This window comes from Crocodylus porosus, unplaced genomic scaffold, assembly GCF_001723895.1.
Source record: "Crocodylus porosus isolate Cpor-Errol unplaced genomic scaffold, CroPor_comp1, whole genome shotgun sequence".
Lineage (NCBI taxonomy): Eukaryota > Metazoa > Chordata > Crocodylia > Crocodylidae > Crocodylus > Crocodylus porosus.
In genome coordinates, this window is record NW_017728909.1 from 52,565,215 (window position 1) to 52,589,742 (window position 24,528).

At 39.5% G+C, this 24,528-nt stretch overlaps 1 protein-coding gene across 1 annotated transcript in view; it reads left to right on the top strand.

The window, feature by feature from the left end:
• Positions 1-24,528, top strand: part of MSH3 (mutS homolog 3) — a 217,380-nt gene that overhangs the window by 136,916 nt on the left and 55,936 nt on the right. Inside the window, exons 14-18 of the mRNA XM_019532309.1 lie at positions 5,952-6,120; positions 9,918-9,982; positions 11,350-11,466; positions 14,818-14,925; positions 19,598-19,712. Of these exons, the coding sequence (XP_019387854.1) occupies positions 5,952-6,120; positions 9,918-9,982; positions 11,350-11,466; positions 14,818-14,925; positions 19,598-19,712 (574 nt within the window). The remainder of the gene's footprint in view (positions 1-5,951; positions 6,121-9,917; positions 9,983-11,349; positions 11,467-14,817; positions 14,926-19,597; positions 19,713-24,528) is intronic.

Sequence of the window (24,528 nt, forward strand, 5' to 3'; positions counted from 1 at the left end):
AGCGGTGGGGAGGGGGGACCCTGCCTTGTATTTGAGTAAGTACAGTAAATACATCACACTTCACTAAATCATCTGTAACTAGATTGATTTCTGAATTCCAAACAAGACTTACTCTCTGTTTTTCCTCTTTCTTTTGATATATTTGTAGAATCCCTTTTCATTGCTTGATGCATCCCTTACTAGCTGCAACTCTATGTGCCTTGACTTTGTAATTTTCTCCCTGCATGCCTGTGCAATACTCTTATAGACTTCCATAGTGATATGACCAAGCTCCCACTTCCTGTAGGATTCCTTTTTTGGTGCAGACAGAAGTTTGTCACACAGTTGGCCCCTTGAAAGCATTCTGCTCCTTAAAGTACAGGGTCTAGGCTCTTTGGGACTCCTTTTCCCCTCAGACTTACTAGGGAATCCTGCCCACCAGTTCCCTGAGTTTGCTAAAATCTGCTTTTGTGAGGTCCACTGTCTTTATTCTGCTGGTCTCCTTCCTTACTTTAGGGTTTTGAATTCTACCATTTTGGTGGTCGCTGCCACCCAAGTTTCACCACCTCACATTCTCAACCAGTTCCTTCCTGTTTGTGAGCAGTAAGTCAAGAAGAGCTTCCCCTTATTTGGCCTCTCTGCCATCTGTGTCAAAAAGTTCAAATACTGCTGTATTTTTGTCCCATAATTAAACTCTAGTGAACCTGTGATCTGGAAACTTCCACCAATTTTCTAAGGAAGGCCTGATCCACTTCCTTCTCCTGGTTTGGTAGCATATAGCAGACACCTACTATGACATGCCCCTACTACTTTCTTCCCTCTGACCTTTACCCAGAGGCTTGCAACAAGCCTACTTTCCACTTCACGCTGTAGCTCAAAACACATATACATCTCTTATATATGAGGCAACACCTCCTCCTTTCCGCGCCCCCAGCTATTCTTTCTGAACAAGTTATACCCATCCATGAAAGAACTACAGTCATGTCAGCTATCCCACCACATCTCTGTAACCTCATAAACCTTATAAGCCTTTGAAAAATCTCAGTTTGTACATGCTCAGTAGGGACTCTTTGGAGTTTGGAACTATATTCTCTGAAGATCCCATCTGTGCTGAGCAGGTTGTATATTCTCACAACTTCTATGTAATGACTGGATTGTTATGCATCATCCCTATAGAGCAGTTGAGCTTGCAAGGAGTTAAGGAGGATTTTTCTCTAAAGTTTTTCCTATCAGACACAAATACTGCAATCAGGGAAGATCTTTCTCCTGTTGTCTCTATATCCGTCCCTTCTGGCTTGAAGCCAGCATGGAGAAGGGAGGCAGATGCTAGAAGATTGGCTCCTTACATTTTCTGTTCTTCAGAATCAGTGCAGGGCAGGAGGGAGCAAGGCCAGGAGCTTATGAGGGAAGAATCTTAGGAGCCTGGGGATGACAGTGTTTAGGAACATGATCTATGCAGCAGGAACAGTGGCAAGTTCAGAGGCAGCAGACGTCTAAAAATTTTTTTTAAATTTTATAATCATTAAAGACTTTCTCATAGGCTTTTGTCTACATAGTAAAGTGATCTTGCCCAGCCACAGCACCTAAAAGCACTCCATGCTACCTCCTAAACTGGCAGTGACATTGTTGCATCTGCATGGCATGGTGGCTGGGGGCAAATTAGCTTAGGGGCAGGCTGACACACAGTTTATCTCTGCAGTGCTCCTTCAGACAAACACAAATGGGATGATTCAGCTTCTGGGCTAGGAGGCAGCCGATGCAGAGCAGTACAGACTACCTATGTGACTATAATGTTAGCGGCACAAGGGGGTCAATTACAGTTGCAGGTTCCTTTGCATTTTGATTCTTGACTTTGCAGCCTTAATAATGTCCAGCTTTAGTTTAGTGTTGAACAGATATATGACCATGCTTTAAGTAGGAGGCTAGTTAAGCATTGGAACATTACTTAAAGAGGTTGTGGAATCTCCACTCCTGAGAATTTTTAGGCTGGTTGCTGCTTAGGCAAACACTTGATTGGAAAGGTTTAAATAGGGGTGATCCTATCTTGAGTAGAAGGGTTGGCTTGGATGACCTCTGGAGGTCCCTTCCAGCCCTGTTTTTCTATGATTCTGTATATATTAAATAGACCTCACCCTTTTAGACTGAAGATAACCCTTCAATTAGATTCAAGGCACCCCTCTGAAAATGTTAGCTTTCACTCAGTTTTTAACTACAGAAAAATAATAGAGCAAATCTTCAGTGGTAAAGAATTTAGAAAGACCACAACAGGTCAGAACATTTTTGACCCTACAGCTTCCTAATTGAAATCTTTGCATTTTATATTGTGAATCATGTGTAGGTGTTTGCTAATATTGCCTAGCACCCCACAGCACCCTTAAAAGGATCTAACAGTGCCCTGATTCAGAATTGCTGACCATATAACTGGGTGTCTTCCAGGCTGTGTATCTGGCTCCTTACAAAATTTACTGTGTGGCCTTGGCGAAATTTTACATAAACTTTAGTAGTATTTCCTTAGTAGTAAAATATGGATGATTCCACCAACCTTACTTAATTTGTTTTGAGGTGCTTTGCACGTGTCATAAAAGAAAAGTATACAGCACACTTCACTTGTATGCATATTAGAGAAGTGCATAGTTCTCTTAACCACATAAGATTACACCCATATCAAGTTGTAATAAAATCCCTCTGGTTATCTGTATATTGGTTTAGTGCTTTTGCCACTATGCCTAGGTAAAGACATTCAGAAAGCCTGAGGTGGAATCGATCTAAGTTATATTTATCTGTAAACCATGTAGTTTAGATCAGTAGTGAACAGAGCACACATTTACCCTTTGGAGTGGGGAAAGTGGGGGACAAATCTTAGATTGGGTTTTGCCATTTTCAATCTGTGTGCGCCATACTCTGTTCTGTTACTGGGATAGACTGGGTTCTGACCACTTACATTGGTAGAAGTGCAATGTTTATACTTAACCTTTATGTACATAGTGCATTTCAACCCTACTGTCTACCTAGTAACATAACTGTACTCTTTTTAATATTGTCAGAAACAGTGAAGGTTGAAGAACGGCTATTAGAAGTAGAGGTGCACCAATATATGGGTGCCATATCAGACTGACATCAATAAAAGTAAAATTAACATTACTGGCTATCAGGGTTTTTTTGGCTGGTGTAACCGATAATGTGACCAATAAATATAATATGCCTTCTGGCCAGGGCCCCTGGGCACAACATGCATGCATGCAGCTGCAACATGCATGTGGCTAGGAATGCAGCTGGGCAGCTTGGAGAGCAGCACCCTGCAGCTAAGTCTGAGGAGGGGAGGGAAGGGGCATAGACAGGGGCCTTCCATGGTGAGGGAGAGAGTGGGGCTGGGGGTGCTGGCTAGCTAGGGTAGTGAATGGGACCTGGGGCCAGGGTGTAGAGCAGGATGGGGCTGCAGATGGATCGTTCAAGGGGGGGGGGGCGGCTCCCTACTTCTACGCACACCCCCAGGGAAGGAATGGAGGGGGCATGTGCCCCTCCCCCCTGGATTTGTGCATGGGACTGAGGCAGGCTGCCCACTGTGGGCTCAGGGCTTTCTACCCTGCTGCCTTTTCCCCAGGAGCTACATGGGCTGTGCAGCCAGTATGTGGCTCCTTGGGGAAAGGCAGCAGGGTGAAGAGCCCCAAGCCACAGTGGGCAGCTCGCCTCCACCCATACCCTGCTTGGCTCTGCATCCCTGCACTTACAGATGGTGGCAACAGCACTTGAACTAAGGATCATTTGACAAGCTTTAGTTCAAATACCCCTGGTGCCTTTTTTAAGTGCTGGGATGCTGATCCCCTGGATGAGCCACATGTGGCTCTGTCCTGCTCCCTGCCCCGGCCCTGGTCTTATTCACTGCCTTGGCTGGCAGCACCCCTTGCCTCTGCCCCACTCCCTCCCTCACCACTGGGGCCTCGATCTGCACCCCGCCCCCATGCCCCTTCCTTTCCACAGATTTACCCTCAGGGAGCTGCTCTCCATGCTGCCTGGGTGTGCTCCTATAAATTGGATCAGTATTGGCTGATATGCCTCATGAATAATTGTCTATCAGTATCTAACAAGAAGCTCTTTATTGGTGCACCCGTGAATCAGTTTCAGAGCTGTTAGTACTGTTGTAACCAATGCTGCCTAAGTAGAGCCCTATCACTGTTGTATTGTTAGGAGGTTCAAAACTGACTAGCTCTCCTGATGTTCGAGGCACTGTTGGAACTGCTGTTAGAGGTTTTGAAAATTAGGGGTTCTAGTAAATTCTGAGTCTGTTAGTATCACAGTGCTGGGCATTTAAGGGGCACTGATCATTTGCACTATGTTCTGATAAGTATTTTTTTCAGTTCTGAGGCTATACGCTTAAATAAGTACACTATATTTATTTATCGTATATTTATATCATATTTGTATTACATTTGTATCACATCTGTTAGTTATAGAATTAGTCTCTTTGTTCAGAGAGATTATAAATAGAGTAAAATAAGATTTTATTTACACAAAAGTTTTCAACGTATCAGGAATTAAGAAATATACTAGTACAAGACATGGGACTATCAATATTTGCTGTTGCAATTGATCTGCATATCTCATTGGACAACTAATATGCATATTTATGTAACTGGGAATCAGGACTCATTTCAGTGTTATCTGCATAAATACAGGCTTCTGTTGATACATTAGCAATCCTGGCAGGTTATGAACCATAAGACTTAATGATTCCTGATTGATGGAAAGGCTAGTGTAGTTAGAAATTTTAAAAATTAGTTCTTATTTTTTTGTCACTGTGTTCATGGTGACTTAGACAACTTGATATTGAAGGTGGAGAGAAGCAAAAAGTGTCATTAATAAAAGATTAAATGTAAAATTTGAAATTCTGTACAATAGAGTATAAACAGAAAGTACTTGCATGCACCAGAGTGCAACATTTTTGCTATGCACTTAAAAGTTTTGTACCAATTTCATATATACATCAATAAAATCCTTTTCACAGTTCACCATGTATATGTACATGTGTATATACATATAAACATTAGGGTGTGGGTGTTGTTTTTATTATGCTGTGTATATGTACATTTACAAAATCCCATTAAAAAGTAATATGAAATACAGATCTCTGGAAAGTCTAATATAGCTGAAGCTCTGCAGCTGGGTTTTTTCTGTTGTTGTTGGAAACTGGTACTTTTAGATTTCAGTAGGCAGCTAGCACATGGCAGTGACAGTTTTCACACTCGGTGGCTGGCTAGCAGCTGTCTTTTTTCTTCTCATTCCAATGGAAGCAGATCTAATCAGCACAAAAATTGTTTCTAAAAATTAGTATTGTATTTTAAAATGCTGACTTTACTTTCTCTTATATAATATGCATATGTAATTGGGAATCAGAGCTCATTTCAATGTTATCTGCATGACTGCTGGCTCTAGTTCTAGTTTCATTTTCATGGAAAAGGATGTTGGATTGATACAACAGATTTTTTTAAACTACTTTAACTTTTATCATTTGTAAACAGCCTTGGGCTTTTTCTCTCCAGATATCAAATATCACAGCCATGACATAATCCAAAAGCTCTACATAGATAGGATTCAATCTGGGGATGAATAGGGTTTCCCTGTAATTGCAGCTGTGGGCTCTGTTGAGGTAAGGTAATGAAACAAAAAGGGATAGAACTCATCTCCCCTGTGCTCCCAAAGCCTGCCCTGCTAGGCCCAAGCTGAGTGAAGGAGGCACTTTATGATTCTGTAATATTTGTCTGCACATTATAGTATAAATGTCTAACAAATTTACAAGACCTGTATGGTTGTCTTTCTGATGTATGAACAACCAAATAGAAAAGTTAAGTTAATGCCTTGCTATATTATAAATGGAGAAAAACAGGGGTCTGTGTTAAATAAAAACAATTCTAAATTTGTATCAAAACTTTACAATTATGGGATAAACCTCTCTTTTTTTTTTAAACTATAACTAGAACTGGAGATAAAACCCAATTGTTCAAGGACCTTACAAACTTTCCTACCATCAGGAAGAGAAAGGAGGAGATCCAGGATGTACTGTCCCAGATCCAGTTACATCTGCAAGAAATACGTAGATTAATAAAGAATGCTTCTGCAAATTATGTTACAGTATCAGGACAGGAGGTAAAATAAATATCACCTGGATGTTTCTTTTGTGGATAAGTGTACATTAAATTAATGCACATTTAATTAACATAAGATTGATTAATCTATAGTATTAAATAGATATAGTTCTAGTTGAGAGAAGAGTGCAGCTGGTACCCAGTTTTGTCATCTTGTATTTTTGAATAGCATTACTCAAATATCACCACTTTTTGTTTTATTGACTATGAATATTCATCTTCTGTCCCTGCAGTTACTTTTGTGATTTTCAGGGGTAGGTGGAAATTACCTTTAGTGCTTTTTAGTTTGTTTCAACAATACTTTTCTTCCATTTGCTATATTTTTACATGTATAAGCCTATTACATGGTTGCATTAAGAATCCTGGTCTTAAGAATGTTTCTGATTGCTATATTTTTAGTGAATCAGGAAATGCAGCACTGAGATTTGTACAGAAAAGGACAGTAATATTTGAAGAACTGATTGAAACTTATATGTCCCTCTCTTCTCCCATCCTGTGGTGGTGCATCTAGGTACATGTGTTGGTATTACTCTAGCACCTGGAAGCCCTAATCATGCACCAGGAGCCCACTGTGCTAGGTGATAAACAGATGTTCTACAAGTGTAAAATAAAAAGGTGTCTCTGCTCTAGGGAGTTTACAGTCTAAGACGAGAGACAGCAGATGGACACAGACAGACTATCAGGGTGTACAAACAAACATCTGTGTCATGAACAGGGCTAAGAAAGTGATACTTCCTCTCTACTCTGCACCGGTGAGTCCCCAGCTGGAGTACTGTATCCAGTTCTGGGTGTAGGCGCTGCACTTCAAAAAAGACGTGGAGAATCTTGAAAGGGTCCAGAGAAAGGCCACAAGAATGATTTAGGGCCTAGAGGACAAACCTTATGAGGAAAGATAAAGGGATCCAGGACTGTTCAGCCTGGGGAAGAGAAAATGGGGGGACTTGGTGGCCATCTATACATGTGTAAGGGGTGAATATTGAGACCTGGGAGAAAAACTGTTTACTAGGGCACCCCAAGGGAGGACAGAAGCAATGACCATAAACTGTTAGAGGATGATTTCAGGTTGGATGCAAGGAGGTACTTATTTACCATAAGGGTGACCATAATCTGAAATAGACTTCCCAAGGGGGTGGGACAGTTCCAACCTTGGAAGTCTTCAAGAGGAAACTGGACAGGCACCTTGCTGGGCTCATTTGAACTCAGCAGTATTACAAGTTGCTCTTGGAATTCAGCTGAAGATCCACTTGGCAGATATTTTCCAAAATACATGAAGTTACACCCATAGCAATCTTATCTTCTGTTTCCAGACCTCTAACGTAATTCATTTTAGGCATTAAACAGGGCAGGGGGTTGTCCAGTTAGTGATAGCTTTGTTGGTTGTTTCATACCAAGATTAGAACAATAATCACTGCACTTGAGAACTATTGCTTCCTATATAGCATAAACAATGTTTCATGCGCAATTAAAAAAAAAACTGCAAGCATATATCCAAAGGAGCTATGGATTAAAGGAAAAGCTAATTCTAATGGTGTTTTCAAGGAAATCCTGAAAATTTCCAGTCATTTTTCACTATAGAGGTTAGCAATGAAAATTGACTAACCTGATGATTGTGTTAGATGTGTTTGAGTTCTTGATTTCATTTAAGTAACATAATGTGGGATGTCTATTCTGCTTCCTGCTATAAAATAGTTAAATTAATAATCTTGAGGTCAGCTTTTGAAAAATCAGTTTCATCTTCTCAATTTCATGTCTCCGCAAAGCTCTGCTCTTGCTTACAACTGCTTGAATTGAATCTAGTTTAATGTTGTTTAAGAACGCCAGTAATTGTAGTAGGTGAAAAACCTGAAGTTTTTCCTCAGGGAAGTACAGTGATGCAAGCCATGTCCCTAGTGTACTTGAAGACTTTTCTTCTTGCCGTTCTTCTTTTCACTTGGTACATAAGCCTGGTTTTGAGGTTGTTTCTAGTTTGTGTTTATGAACTGGGAAGGTCTGTATGCCTAAATGACATCAGGTATACTGAAGAAGCTTTGTAAAATAGGAGTTTTCTGGGTGCCTTGCAAGTGGCCAGCATCTGCTAAAAATTCATCTTGCAACCGAATCCTTTCATCCTTAAATGCTTTTCTTTTTCTTCAAGTTTATTATGTATTAACTTTTTAAAGACAGCTAAGATATTACACAGAGTATGTAAATATGCTTACCTCAGTCTTCACTGCTGTATCTATTTTCCCTGTTTTTCCCCCATTTATGATTTTTTTTAATTGATGTGATAATCTTCCTCAAGGGTACAGTGGTACCCAAAAGCTTGTGTAAGTCCCATCCAACAGTTGGTTGAATCAGAGATATAACCCACAAAGATTCTTCCCATTTTCCTTGGACTGTCACAGCTGCAGCATTACCCCAACACTACCATAATCTAATTTGAATATTTAATTGTTAACATAGACTTTATGTTTCTTGCTTGTATGGATATCCTTGGCATAACATAAAAAATAATACACCTGAGTGATGTGTGAAAGTCCATAACTTTTGGGTGGATTTTTGTGATTTTTTTTTTTTTTTGTATTGGACCAACTGTATAGTTGAAAGCTGGACAAACTACGTTTCCAGGAACAAAGCACCTTTCCTCATATTCGAGGGAGAAGAGGATGTAGGCAAAGCTAAACTAGGGAGGAGGGGAAGCCATTGTTTGTACTTAACTCCACGTAAATGAAAGCAATTGCTTAAGTAACAGAGAAGAACTATTAAGTAGGAGCAAAGAGAGGTGATCAGAGGTAGCTTCAAAATAAGGGAAATGCAGTAAATTGAATAACCAAGTTAGGTAGCAAAACAAGGCCATTCAAAATGGAAAATGGTCATTTATTACTTATGGAATGCAGAAAAGTTAGTAGAGATGAAAGCTAAATTGTAACAAGTCACAAAGCCATTGCCTGTCTTTTCAAAAAAACCATGAACATCTCATGATACTTCATTTAGGCAGATGTTGACTTAACTGTACCAAAGCATGGTATATTCTTGTATCTAATTCAGTAGCATATTATGTTTTACTTCTGGTAGTTCCCACAGTATGAACAATAGGGGTGTGCTCCTAGGAAACTCCACAATCCCTGTCGCAAAGATCATGTAATCTAAAATACGTACTTCTAAATGATGATGTCATTAACTTTATAAAGCACATGTTGCTAACTGTATATTCAGACCTTTATCTGAAAGGCAAGGACCAAAGTATTTATAGGAAGAAACAACAAAAAGAGAAGCATGTAACAGAAGTAAGATTAATCAGTATTTTGGTTTGGAATACAGAAGTGATTCTGCAATGGGAAGGTTTTTGTTTTTCAAGGTGAAACATGGTCCCTTTGACCTCAGAAGTCCCAGGGTGTGGGAAATCCTGGCAACTGAGGAGATAGAAGTTCAGATGAGCTGGCAGGAAACCTTGTTTTGGTTTCCACTGAAACAATTTTTTTCCACAGAATATTTGTTTCGGTGAACTGATGTCTGATGGGAGTGCATTCCATTGGGAAGTTCCTGGCCATTTCTACACCTTTTATGTATATAGTGAATTTGGTTTTATAAACATAACTAACATAAATGTCATACCTGGTCAGACTAATGGTTCATCTAGACCAGTGTCCTGTCTTCAACAGTGGCAGGAGTGGATGCTTTAGAGGGAGAGTGTTGAAGTGGGTGTATTTGGTGAGATAAATCCCCTGTTCATTACCCTCCTTGGGTAGTCCAACTGATTTATATTCAAACTGATTATCATATCTTTCACATGTAATGGTGCATTTTTATTTATTTTAGTTTTTGATAGAATTCAAGAATTCCATTATATCTTCTGTACCTTCTGATTGGGTTAAGGTTAGCAGGTATGTAAAATATTTTAGTTTTATTTTGATCTGTTTTACTGCATAGACGAGTTTGGACAAATTTGCATATTTGGACAAAAAACTATATTTGCAATCAAGAGATGTCACGTGTTTTCTCTTGTTGCCCAACTTGTAAACAACAACAAAACGAAGTGGCAGCAAACATTTTACTGTTATATAATTTGTAAAATATTGGAAAGCTGAGTTCCTCAAAGATACAGTTAAGTAGATAGACACTTAACTACAGTATTATGCTTTCTAAGCTTGCCAGAAACATCCAACATAATATTTTTGTCCAGATTATTTTCTTGATTTGTTTGCATTCCGTATGTGTATGTTTACACACACATATGTTCAAATAACCCCTTTCAGTTATGTTGGCTCTTTTATATTTACTCAGGACTGTTAGCTTTGTCATATAAGGATGTATATTTGCATATCTAGATAAAGTCATTGTTATGAAAGTAATATATTATTTCACTTCATGTATGCAAGCTTTGCTTGCTTTGATGATTAATATGATGTTTTAAGATATTTTGCCCTGGTAAATTAAACAGAGATGGAGTGGATTATCTAATTGGTGTTTTTCCTTCTTTTACTTTAGATTTATTTTGTTAAAATAGTCTGTTACGCAACTTAAAAATGAAGAATGGGCTGCCTAATGTGTGATTACAGATTCACAGAAATTGCAAAGGGACTGCTAGTCTTAATTATTACCTACCAGTAATAGATACAGTATGGATATACTCTATATGCTGCTTGGTTATCGGTTTGCTGAAGAGTAGTGATAAGAAAAGTGTATGCAATAGCCCATCTCTTATTGCTAATGCACATCTTAAAAGCTATAGATTAATGTCAAAACAAACAAAAAAAATCTCAAGTGACCCCAAATCAAACCAGTATCCCTGCAAGACCCAGCCTATATTTCCAAATTTGGCTCAGCCTACAAACAAGTATTTCCCTTTAAGGTTATCTTGGTAAAATTAGTTGTTGTGATTTTGATATTTGTACAGTCACTGTTAGAGAAAAAAATCACCCATTTGTGCCTTTTTAATAGAAAAAAGCTCCTCTGTTGCTAAGCAGGATATTGCAAGCCATGGTCTTTGGTCATGTATGTAATGTTTATAAAATACATTTTGAAAGCTTTGTGCATTGACTGCACCATAGCAACCAAGAACTTTTTTTTTCAAAATAAAGATTTTTGGAATTAATAGAGTTTAGTACTCCAATAAAAAAAAAACACCTGTTTCGCATCTATTTTCAAGGTTCAGCGAGAACAAGAAAACTAGTCTAATTTTCCATGTTGATGGCATAATTGATTGCTTAGTAACCTTGATTTCCTATTTGGCTTTTTTTCTCTCTCCCAGCACAAAAGCTGTCAGCCGTTTCCACACTCCTTTTATTACAGAAAATTACAGACATCTGAATCAGCTCCGGGAGCAGCTAGTCCTTGACTGCAGTGCTGAATGGCTAATTTTTTTAGAGTAAGTTTAGAATGAAAAGCAAAACCAGTGATTTTTTTCTATGAACATATATGAAAAAGAAAATGTTTGTCCAAGAGGAAAGAAGGAATTGCTGATTAGATTTCTTATAATATGACTTAGTTAAACCACTTTATAAACTAATCTGTTGTCCCCTGATGTTAAAGCAGGAAAAAGAGAAAATGTTGTTATAAAAACTGAAGACTTAATAAAACCTAAGACCAACAAGGATATTCCTAAATATTGTGGAATTCTACTGAAAGAAGTTGTCAAAATACCTCTCCAAATCTAAATTTTCATAATTGAAAACCTGAAGGTGAATCGGTTATTAACAAAAATGAAAAACTAACTTCAGGGATTATAGTGTTCAGGATCAAAATAAATAAAAAATGAAGGTATTCCATTGCAAAAAGACAATTTTTTTTCCTTTTTCTATTTTAAAGTTTAATTAGCAGGATAGGTAAAGAACTATGCTTATAATATAGAATCTTTAATTTGAATATCAATGTAGTCTATTGAAATACTGTCTGAGTTCATCCATAGCTTTTATTACTGAAGATAAAGGCAAAATATAATATTTTTATAGTGAATGTTCAGGATATCCATAGGCAGTGTCTCTGACTGGTCAGATTCTCTGTAAGCAGCAAGGTATATTTGGTCATAATTTATTGGACCAGTGTTATAGTTGGGAAAGAAATGAGACAGGTTTTTAGATGCAACATGCCCTTCCTCGGGTCTTAAAGAGAAGCAGATACAGCTAAGCTAAATACCACATAAAATAATGTTTTTTTTTTAGCTTTGTTATTTAAATGAAAATTTCTTGTTCAAGTTGATCCTTTTCAGATTAGGTTAGACACTAGCTGTATTGTACATTTCAATTTGCATGTATTAACCTAAGGATTGTAGATAGCATGTCCTGTGGTGAAGCAGATATATTTCTTGCATAAGTTCAGGAAGTGCTGTATTTACTCAAATCAAGATGAGAGGTTTTTCTTTCCCCCTAATCAGCATGGGGTGCAGGGAAAAAGGCCTCGTCTTGGGTTTGGGTTCCTGCCCAGGGCAAGGTAGCGGCTCAGCACTGGCTTTGGCCTGGGCTTGCAGCTGAAGCCAGAGCTGAGCTACCATGTCCCCTGGGCTGGAATGGCTCATCTGATGTAGGAGGGGAGGGGGAAACCTGCTGTCTTCCCTCTCAACCCCTTGCCTCCTGTGCCTGCCCCCTGCCACCATCCATCTGCCCTTCCCCCATTACCTTCTGCTGTGGCTTCAGTTCCTCCAGTCCTAACCTGGACAGGCTGGGGACAAGGAGCAGATCCGCAACAGAAGGTAAGGAGTGGGGAGAGCAGGGCAGGGTAACAGATTCCAGATGGTAATTTGGGGGGAGGGGGCAGGCTGAAGGTGGGGACAAGAGGAGAGGCAGGCTGCATGGAGGGAACAGGGATAGGAGAGACAGCAAGTGGGTTTCAAACACGGGCACAGGGGTAAGTGGTGGGGGGCCAGCCCAGACATAGAGGGGCATGTGGCCAGGAGGCACATGGCAGGGAACAGACATGGGTTGGGGAGCAGGGACAGGCATGGAGTGGGCAAAGGAGGCAAGGGTCTGACCCCTTACCCCCTGCTGCCTTCTCTGCAGCAGCAGTGATGGGGACTTTTCTAAGATGGCTTTCCAATTTTATGCCATTTTCATTTAAAATGATGAATTTATAATTTTCCATATATAGAATCTAATTATCAGGGGTCATCTTAATTTCAAAATTGTCTTGAATTTGGGCAAATATGGTAGATGTCACTATGTAGTTTGGCTTAGTTTTCTTCAGGTTTTAGTAGGGTCAGAGAATTGTAGCTGTGATTATCCCAGGAACTGTGTGAGAAGAAGTAACACAGCTATGCAGGAGGACCTCAAGAACAGAAAAAACATCATGCTCACCTAACTTTCTCCTAAAGTTGGGGTAAATATAATAGATGTCACTATGTAGTTTGGCTGGAGGTAGTAAGCTATCCAGACGGAACAGGATATTTTCATTTACATAATGGAGTTGAAGAAAAGTCATTGTTTTATCTGGATTTGGTTTAGGTTGTATCTGCTTCTTTCCCAGACCTGAGGCAGGACACTTTGTCTGAAACTGTCTAACATCACTCCCCAGTTATCCAGTGGGTCCAGTAAAAGATATTATGAAACAAACTTTGCTTTTCTCATATTCCTTGGACCGTCATGGCTACAACAACTTGGTTTACCCTATTACAGATCCTCTGTAGGCATACATCTTGGGTGTTAACCTCAGCACCAACTTTGCCTGTATCTCTTAGAAGATTATATTAGTAATTTTGTATTAGATTAGAATTTAAATATGAACCTGTTCTTCAGTTTTTGTTTCTTATGTACAAACTGAAAAGAATCCAGTTCCCTCCTATATAGTTGTGTTGGCTTTACATGAGTAACAAGAGTTGAAAATTAAGTTTGTCACTAAAATATAGATAGGATTTTGAATTAGATTTTTTTTTTAATGTTCCTTTGTCTGGATCTACAGTTTGTTGTGTTTACTATCAGCCTTGCTTTTCTTCTGCCCTTTTTAATCCATTGTTTGTTTGTTTATCTTAGTTCTTTTCTCTCACTTCCATTTTGGCAGATTTCCTACTTGTACTGCTAAAGCAGTTTAGAGGTGGGAAATTAAGAGTTCTGCTATAGATAAACCTTTTCCACTTTTTTTTTTTGCAATCTGCTTTCTTAGCATACTTTACATTTCCCTTATGTTTCACATTTTAAGAACAGAAATGTAGATACCTTTAACTTTTCCTTAGAACAGAAGAGGGTGTTGGGGAAGAATTAAGGCTAAAGGATTGAGTCTACCGAAAACTTTATCTTATGCCTCTCATAATTTCACCCCTGTATTGAGGAAACAAACTCACATTGGGAAATTAAACCTTGAACCTTCTAGTATGAATAGATCCTGAAGATATATGGTATTAAGGCATTTTTTTGTATTTTTCTGTACTGTATAGTCAAAGTGAATGACAGTCAGGGTTTAGGCTTCATTGTATGATAAACAGAAGTATTTTGTCAAGCTTATTAGGCAGTAACTGCAGACCCTTTATGTAAAGGATAATTAATTTAATTTTGCCTGCTCTCTAACTCTTAGAAAGAATATGTGGTTATGCTGAGAGTATGAAGTTCACCTTGATAAAGATTGAGTTCTCACATTATGAATTTAACACACTGCTGGAAATTTGAACTCACTGCAATTTAAACACCATAAGAGCCTTGTGAGAGACAAATATTACCTTTCAAGCAATACCTGTGCATCCATAGGAAATACTTTTTTTCATATTTTTCTTTCATTTTTCCATATATCTGTACAGTTGTTTTAGTGAGCATTATCACTCCATGGCTAAAGCGGTTGATCACCTAGCAACTGTTGACTGCATTTTCTCATTGGCTAAGATTGCCAAACAAGGAGACTATTGCAGGTAATTGTATTTTATTGTATTAAAAGGAAGACTATTAAAAAAGTTTTGACCAAACTAACTTAGGACATTTTTGTGTTTTATGTTTTAACATTGCTTAACAAAAATTAATAAAGGCGTAAATCCAAACATGAAGTTTAGAATCTGAATTTGACCATACCAAATTCCTCATAAGATTTGCGTCTACCAAACAACTACCTTTTACATGTATACCATACATTTCTGCATGGATTTCAGTAGAAGTCGATGTGTAAATAATATGACACTTGTAACTTTCTTTTTCAGTAAGCCCCATTCATTTGTAAGAGTTAAGGCCTTAATCTTGCAAAAACATATTGATGTTCTTATGTCTCAAAATTCAGTGGTTTTTCAGTTGAGATTATTTGACAAGTCATTGGTGAGATATCTGGAAAACTGTACGCTTCTGGTCACCCATGTTCCAGAAAGAAGAATGACTATGACTTCATCATGGGAGTAAAAACCGGGGAGGGTAAAGAGAGATTTAAGGTAAAGGACATTGCTGGTACAAGAATAGATGGCATGAATTAATCAAGAATAAATTTTATTTGTAAATTAGGAGGAAGCTTTAAAAATTAAGTGGAGTTAAGTTCTGGAATAGCTTTCTAAAAGGAGTAAGCCAAAATAATTGATCGAATCGATCGATCAGTCGACTCTATGCATCTGCTTTTAAGATGGAGCTTGATTTGGTTTATTGAAAGGATGAAAATGATGTGGTTGCTTACAAATGATGCTTGATGACTTACTAGGTCTTCTGAGTTCTTTGTTTCTATGTTCCTTGGTCTTCAAATGGATCACACTTAGTGTATAAAGTCGATCACACATGTAAAACTATGTGGGATCCGAGTCTAAATTTTACATTTGTGGGGAGCAAGACATGAAATGTCCAAAATCCTGGCATTTTTCAGTCAGTTTTTATAACAGTGCTCACCTAACTTACTAGATACCTTTAGTAAGGAGAGAGAGTGACAAGGAAAACATTTTTGTTGATCTGTTTGTAAAAGATGACTATTTTATTATATTGAAAGAGATGCAGTCAGGCATAGTAACCTGAGGCCAGGAAGAAGACAAGGTCAGGGTGATTGTCAGATGCTATGAAGTAGGCCGTCACTGACAAAAGCTTATGCATTTCTGAATGATTTAGTCTTTAAGAGTGCTGTAGACATGAGGGGACCCTGTAAAATTACAGCATTTCGGAGCAGACTCAATCAAGTCTGCTGGAGCGTGCTAATTAGAACTCTCCAGCAGCTTCCACATCTTGTGTATTTAGTATCCCCATGCTTCAAAATGGTGGTGGGAACACTTTAACAAAAGCTTATCGAATGAGCTTTATTTAGCACCCCTGCTGCCATTTTGAAGCGCGAGATGCTGAATGCACAAAACGCTGTGGGCAGTTTATAGTGGCTCTAATTAAGCTGTCCTTCCCCCCCCCCCACACCCCAGGTGCACTTGTAAAGAGTCCCTAATGTACCACCCTGTCCTGCCTTCTTACTATATTCAGAAGACTCTTATTTAGTACTTAAACATCTACAAAAACAATACAACATTTGTCAATGTTCCTTTTGATATCTGTTTCCACATATTAATCCTAATGTCTGGTACCTCCCAAATTTTCTCATACATTTCTAGCTTATTGTTTTGTATATTCAAGTAAAACCTTTACAGTAAACACAATGCTTAATGGAATTTGTCCAAGAAAACAAATTAATTTAGCTTGTGTTGTCATGACAATTTGTTTTGATTTGTTAAATAATATAAACACATTCTACAAATTTGCTATCAATATTCTACCATAATATGTAATAGTATATTTTACAAGGTTATGCTAGAAAAGGACCATTATTATTTCCTGAGAAATAAACCACCACACTTTCAGTAACCATTAGATATGGTAGCCTACCTAAATATACTTGATATAATACAGAAATGTAATATATTATATATAAATGGATAGTTTATAAATTGGCTTTGCCTAGCAAGTATCAGGCAGGTTTTTTTTCAAACAACCATCCATATCAATAGAATTAGAGTGCTTTGGAAATGTATCTAAATATATATTAAATTTATATTCTGCATGTAAAGCCAGCCTATAAATATCCTTATACATTATACTTTTATATGACAGTTGTTCACTGCACATGCAGTGTTACTTTTTCTTTGACCCAGCAGAGATTCAAGCTGCAGAAGCTTCTGTTAGCATATTTCATTGCTTAAAACATGCACCCCAGTTTGCAGCAGTGATTTTTGGAAAAAGTGTCGTGTATGCAGGAAAATATGATACTGCATATGACAGGGGGTACATGGGAAGGCCCAAGGGCAGGGGTTCCCACCATCTATGTGCCCAAAGGCACGTTCAAATTTAAAAGAAAAAGCAGCAGGAGCCAATATGAATATTAAAGTTTAGCATTTAGATCGATCTGATCATCTCATCCATTTCCTAAAATTGCCTTAGATCCGCAACTTCAAAATGCAGCTTCCATACAAAGCTTTACTTTGTATTCTTTTGAAGTATTATCCGTGGTGTCCATGGGCACCATGTTGGGAACCGCTGCCCTATGGGGTATGTATGGGCGGGCAGGGGCAGAGCACTGCCACCCACCACCCTGCACTGCTGCCTCCCAAGAGCAGAGATGAGTAGTAGGGTGAGGCAAGGGTAGCGTCTCCCATCTGCAGGGCCTCCATGCAGGTGCTGCTCAGCTGGTCAGACACCTAGGTGGGGGGGAAATTTTGCATGCAGCAGCAGCTGCCATTCCTGTGTTCAGCCATGCACTACCCTCCCAGGCCCACCCCATGTCCAGCTGCTAGGGTTACGCTTATTGAAAAAGGTTGAAAACCCCTGGTGTATGATATTGATCAGTTTTTGGCCCTTGGGAAACCTCACTTATTTCTTTTTAGGTCTCCTTGACAGAAAATTCATAGAATCAGAGGACAATCTGGAGAGGTCTTGAAGTCTAACTTCCTGTTTTAAGCAGGATCATTTATCTATCTAAAATATCCTATACAAATGCTTTTCTAAATTATCCTTAAAACTTCCAGTGATTTTTACAACGTCCCTAGGTACTATCTTCCTCATGGTTGATCATCATCCTCATGTTCAGAGTGTTCTTCCTAATATTGTTATCTTATTCCTTAGAGCTTTTAAACTGGCAGGCAGTAGGCTTATCAGTAAAGCTTCAGACGGAAGCTTTACTGCAATTCTGTAATGTGTTACCCACTGGAAGATATCAATAATTGATTTTTGAGGGCTACTAAAAGAGAAATTGAAATGTGGGCCTTCCTATGAACTTACTTAATATGAGTTAGATTAAATTTTTCTCTTGTATCACAGACTGCTTAAATTTTAAGAAAATTTTAGTGTTGATGAAAAATATTTTGTTTATGAATTCATACATTCCATTGTAACATAATTTTTAAAAATCGTCATACTTTGCTAACTGTTCCCATGATTTGTAATGATATTTATTTTTGTACTTAATTTTCCTAAAGCAGTGCATCATACTAACGGAGTTTAAATTTTAACCAAAACTTGAAAGTTCACTGTTAAGCTGTGAACATGCGTCCTGTAACTCTTTGTAAGAGTTGGAGTGCTGCTCAAGTTTATTTTGGGATTATTAATACTTCATTGGATAAATATGAATGTCACCAAATACATGGATTTGTATATGTAGCAGCTTATTATATACCTGGTTCTTGTTTCATCCCATTCTTCATTTCCTTCCATTGGTCAAGACAGCCAGGGAGAGAAGAGAAACATGGAAAAATATATGTGTGTCTGGCTACAATTTGATTAACATAGGGCACTGACAGGTGTGGTAAGAAAAAATGGTGTCTATGGAAGCAGCAGCATGTTAGTTCAGCCTAGCTCCACATCCGTATAGACTAGGTGCTTCAGCGGGGCTTTTGGGGGCTTTTGGCTAAAGGTGATTCAGTAGGCTATTAGATAAAATTGCAATTATTTGCTGTTGGTCCTGTTTGGAACTGCAGTTACATATGTCTACTATATTAATAATATAGCTCAGTTTTACCATGGTCTCTGATTACAAGTTAGTATGGTCACTACAGTTCTGTTACTTGTAGTTAGGTATTCTTTGCCATTTTGTTTGTTTCTCAAGGCTCCCCATCTTGACTCTGTGACAGACTGATCTATTCATCAAATGAAGTATTGTGAAAAGTAATCATAGGAAGAAGAAAAAATAATATGCATCTGCAAATTAGTGAGCATACCAGAGGCAATGGAGGACCAAAAATAAAAAAGTTCTCCTTGCTTTGGGACCTATCTTGTTTATAAGTCCTCTTAATATCTATAGAGTGCATATTATAGCCCAAAGAGTTTCCAAAGCCCCAAAAAAAGAAAGGACTCATATGATTTTATAACAAATGCTGACTTTTTTTATGTCTGAAATATTCTGGATGAGATTTTAACATGGACCTCTAAAGAGATTATGAATTCATTTTTCATCTCTTCCATAGTGTGTGTGTGTGTATATATATAGCTGTATGCTGTATAGCTGTATGTGTGTGTGTGTGTGTGTGTGTGTGTGTATATATATATATAATATAGCTGTATGCTGTTTAGAATTCCTTCCTTAAGATTTTATCATGATATGCCCTAATAATTGAATATAATAAATATTGTATTGACAACTTTTTTGTGCAGACCCATTGTACAAGATAAACGGAGAGAAATAATTATAAAAAATGGCAGACACCCAGTGATTGATGTACTACTGGGAGAACAAGATCAGTATGTTCCAAACAGCACCAACCTATCAGTAAGTACTGTATCATAATAAAGGGTTGAAAATCAGTCAAGGAAAAGATTCCCAAATTTAGATCCTGGTCCAGGAAATTGAGTAAGTAATTCCAATTGGCTGCTTGCTTGCATTTCTGAAAGGATACAACTACAATACATGACCAAATCTATGTTGTCCCTTCCTTGATATCAAGTAGCCTGTTGTCCACTTCTACAATATCATGCAGGCCTAGTGGGAAAGGAGGGAACCTCAGAATTATGATTTGAGTTGGGAAGAACTACTATTTTAATTTAAAGAAAGGCAATGTCACTGTTTGCAGCTTATGACTCGACTTTTTTATTAATATACAACAAGTTAGCTTTACTTCTCATTTCATGCCACTATTTCTGATAACGATATATCTTACAGTTAAAAAAAAATTCCTATTGCTACTAAATTCTTCTGGAGAATTTGAATTGTTCTTGCATTATAATCTCTTTTAAAAGATTTGTCAGCAATTTTTCCTTGAACATTCTTTAAAGGTTTTTTTTTTAATATTAAATTCATGCTTTGGATAAATAGAAAAATATAGTTCAATCTGCTTCTGAACATAAGTTGCCTTTACATACTTTATAATTTCAGGTTTATTGAAATGTTGATATGGAGCTGTTGCTATTATAAGTCATATTTTACTTTGTTTTGCTTAGATTTCTATATGAATGGCTTTCAAAAGCCATTATATTTTGATGAAAAAATAACATTAAAAAATTACTATGCAACTCAAAACTAGCAGCAGGTGGCATTTTCAAAAATCTGGCAAATCATTCCATACTGATCATGCCTTTTGTGTCTTAGCTGCATTATAATGTTACAATTTTTCAATTAAAAAATTACAAAAGGAAAATTATATTGGTAGTGTGACTGCTGTAGGTGTTATAGGGCTTGCTGCCACTGCCCTGAGCTCGTTTTCCTAGAGGCGGTGACAGGGTGGACGTTGGCTTTGGATCACCTGGTCTGCCAGGAAGTTGGTCTTATGTTTTCTCATCTGCCACGACTTTGATGATATTATATTGTTAGGAGGCAATGCCCAAGGTTATCCTACCTGGTCTCAATCCCTGCTTTCTTCTGTGGGGCTCCAAACCTCCCCTAACCTCTCCAGATGGTTCTCTGCAGCCAGGTCTTAATACTGGCTGTTGGTCTATTATTCCACCCTCAGCCGCCAGGGTGACCGTTGGGTTTGGTTAAGTGCATACCCTTCCAGGGATGGCCTTGGCCTGCACTCAGGTATCCAAAAAAAAAAAAAGAAAGCAAAAACCTGACTGCTCTCAGTCTCTTTGCCAGACTCAGTCCATGCCCCTTCACCTGGGGTCAGGCTCTCATGTCCCAGTCACAACAAAAGAAATCAGCTAGTTCAGTCACTGCTCAGCACAGGCCTGCCCCAGCTTACTCATGATCATTCATAGTCCCAATGGGATCTTTCCCATGCGCAGCGAGACTAACCTGGACCAGCAATTCTTCTGGCCTGTCCCCCGGACCCTCAGCTGCCGTTCCATTCCAGGGATTAGCAGAAGCCTTGTGTGTGCAGGCCTCGCCTGCCTCCTTCTCAGGGTCATACCCACAGTGGTTCTCTGGCAAGTTTCACAACACTTGCTTGCCAGCTGCTCCACTCTCTGCAGCTTACAACCCTCTGCCGCGCTCTGGGGCCAGAAATACCTCTGAGCAGCCTCTCTCCTCCAGAGTGAGATGTTGCTCTGGAAGTGTGGTGATTGCTTCTCCTCCCTTCCAGTCTTGAGCTGCAGGCCTGCTGGCTGTAAGTGTTGCTTGTTTTCACTTTCCCTGTCTGTTGCTGCTGGCTGCTTCTCTTCTCCTGACCTCCCCTGCCCAGCATGTTAGGCACCTCAGGGCTTTTGTTTGTGCACTCTCCTTCACAGGTAGGTTCCGCTTGGGATCCTAGAGTTTTAAACTTTCACTTTACTTTTCCTTGGAAGGTGAATGGGAATGTAGTTTGTCAAAGAGCTTCTAGTTTTAAACTGAACTATTTGAATCAGCAGGAAAATGCAGTTTCAGAAATGCCTTCAATTCCTGTCACAAACATGTCTGGAGACCCAGCATCTTCCCACTGTGCTACTGCTTGTCCCAAGAAATAGACCAGGGTTTGCCCTGGGATAACTCCTTATGCCTGCAACTCTTAACTCTACTGCGCTTATACAGGATACCAGAGCTGTGGCATGGGAATCTATCAGCTTTAGGTAGCTTCTCCTTGGGATTGTGAAAGTGTTTTAGGTACCCCTTTCTGTAGAATGGGCTGCCTGTAATATCATCTTGAGATCGTGCTTTACCCCAAGCAGTTGGTAAGGAGGCAAAACAAATGTATTTATTATATGGGAGAAAATATTTACACAAGAAAAACTGACAAAGTTTGAAGACAAAACAACAAACACAAGTAGAGTCTTATCGTCTCATCTGGTTACAATCTAGCGCCTCTGAGAGTCCTGCCATTGTTTCCAGAAATCACCCTTCCTGCTCATCCTGCCAGCTCTCATTGCTGTGGACTTGGAATCCCCTTAAAGTTTGGAATAATCCAAAAACCATGACTATATCATAGATAGTCCCTAAGTACCAAGACAGACCCCCTATCAGCATTGTCCCAGTTGCTGATGATGAGTCTCAAAATCTTTAAGAAATGTCTTTCTTTCCTAGGGCTTCTGGAATTCCTCTAGCTAGCCCATTTCTACAAGATGCCTTTGCTATTGTGCAGCTGCCTTTCTCATCACAAGCAGACAATACTTTGCTGTATTGGGAGTGCCAATTGCTCTTAGTTAGACAGTGCCAAGAAGTACATAGCAGTTTTGGCTACTCCCTTTTCCTCAAGTACTTTCCTCAATTCCTTTGACTAAACCATGTCCAAAATTATAGTGATACACAGGCAGCATAACATAATCCATACCGTGATAAAAGTGATGTAAATGAGTACAGTATGATACCCCACATGCCATATCAGTAAAACAAACTCAAGAAAGCATGCACAATACCTCATGAGCACCTCAAAACAGTAGGGTTCGTGACAACTTCTTCAGTCAGCTACCTACAGTTATTTCAGCTGTTTTTACCTGTGCCAAGACATGGATGTACCCCCTGCTTTCCTTACTTTTCTAGTCCTCAGTTCAACTATAAAGCTCAGTAAGACCTTAGTTTGTGATTTTTGGGGGGTAGATGGGTTCTTTGGTCTGTTGCTGCAGTATGCATTGTTTCTGAAAGCTAGCTTAGCAACCAATTAATTTTAGTAGGTTTCTTAGTAGGTTATATTATAACCATAGTCTGGGTTATAATATTAAGATTTTCTGTTACATTAAATCATTTCCATTTTGTCTATTTCACCATCTTTAACATGCATCATTTCTCTCTGAACTCTATTGTCTGTGTCTAATTAGACTGAAAGATTCTTCAGTACAAAACTCAGCAAGCTATAAGTATAAAAATAGTAAATACCTGTTTTTTATAGTCTGGCATGTGACATAAAAAATGATAGTCCTACATTAGTTTCGCTCTCTTGGTTTCTTTTTTTTATCACATTCATTGGGAAAGAGTGAATCTATAAGACATCTAGAGTATAGGGCTCTATCATTTTCTAATCTATCGCATCACATTTCCTACAGGCTAAGTACAGACAGTTAAAAAGCCTGAGGTGGGATAGATTCTATCTTCGCAGGTTTCTCTCAGCTGTGTAGATTGAACTGGTAACAAACAGAACAGACGTTGACTCTTGATTTGGGAAGGGCAGGCGGGGGCTGCACTGGCCCAGGCCAAAAGGTGGGGGCGGCTAGAACATGCCTCCCAGCCTGCTGGTCATTGCTGGGCCATCCATGATTGGCTGGCTGGCCCCAAGCTGGGCATCTGCCCACATGGGAGGAGACCTAGGCCTCTGGGGGTTTCGCCCATCCAGCCTGGGATTCCCTCAAACCCTGTTCTCTCCAACTGCAGTGGGGAGGGGAGTGAGGGTAATTATAAGCGTAACAGGCAGTTTAAAGGGCACTTACCTTCTACACTGGACTGTGCCTGAACGCTAGAGGGAGATTATCTCAACAGCGGCACCATATTTGTAGTTCAGATTATCCCCAGCGAGGGGATGCAGGATTCAAAAAGCAGTTGGGTTTGGCTGGGAGACTCCCCGTAAAACCGGAGTGTCTCCCTTCCTGAGTGAAAAGGGAGGCGCACACTGCATGAAAAGGGCTGGGAAGAGCCTGCAGCATAGTCCCACCCTGTTTTTGCCTTCATGGGTGGGCCAGAGGTCAGAAGAGCACCTGAAGGGTCAAACATGAGAGAGCAGACCCCTAAAACAAGCATAAGGAGTTTGTGAGTGAGCTGAACAAATTCTTTAGGGTGGAGAGCAGGAAGGTGATTCCCCTCTGGGCTTGGAGACTGGGGATGGGGGTAGTAAGAGTGTGATAAACTGCCTCTATGAATGGTTGGGGAAAGGACTGTGGCAGGACTGGGGCAGCCTGGTGGAAGGAAACACCAGGTAGGGAAAATCCCCAGGGTGCCTGTGTGAGTGGAGACCCAGGGAAGCACAACTTGAGGGAAAGCCTCGATGTGTCTGAGTGCCTTAAGGGAAAGTGAGCCCAGAGGTGCTGTCTGGTCCACCCAGAGCCTTGCTGGTACCCCCTACCACCACTCCCCCCTGCTGTGGACTCAGCTGGGTCAGCTGCCCACTGCTGCGCACACTCCCAGGGGGCAGGGGGGACCCATACCCCCCAGGTCTGTACCCGGGGCAGGCACAGGCTGAGGCTGCTGCCCAGCCGGGTGGGGCTTGAGGCCCAGTGCCGCAATGCATGGCTGCAGGGCCCCAGCAGGGAGC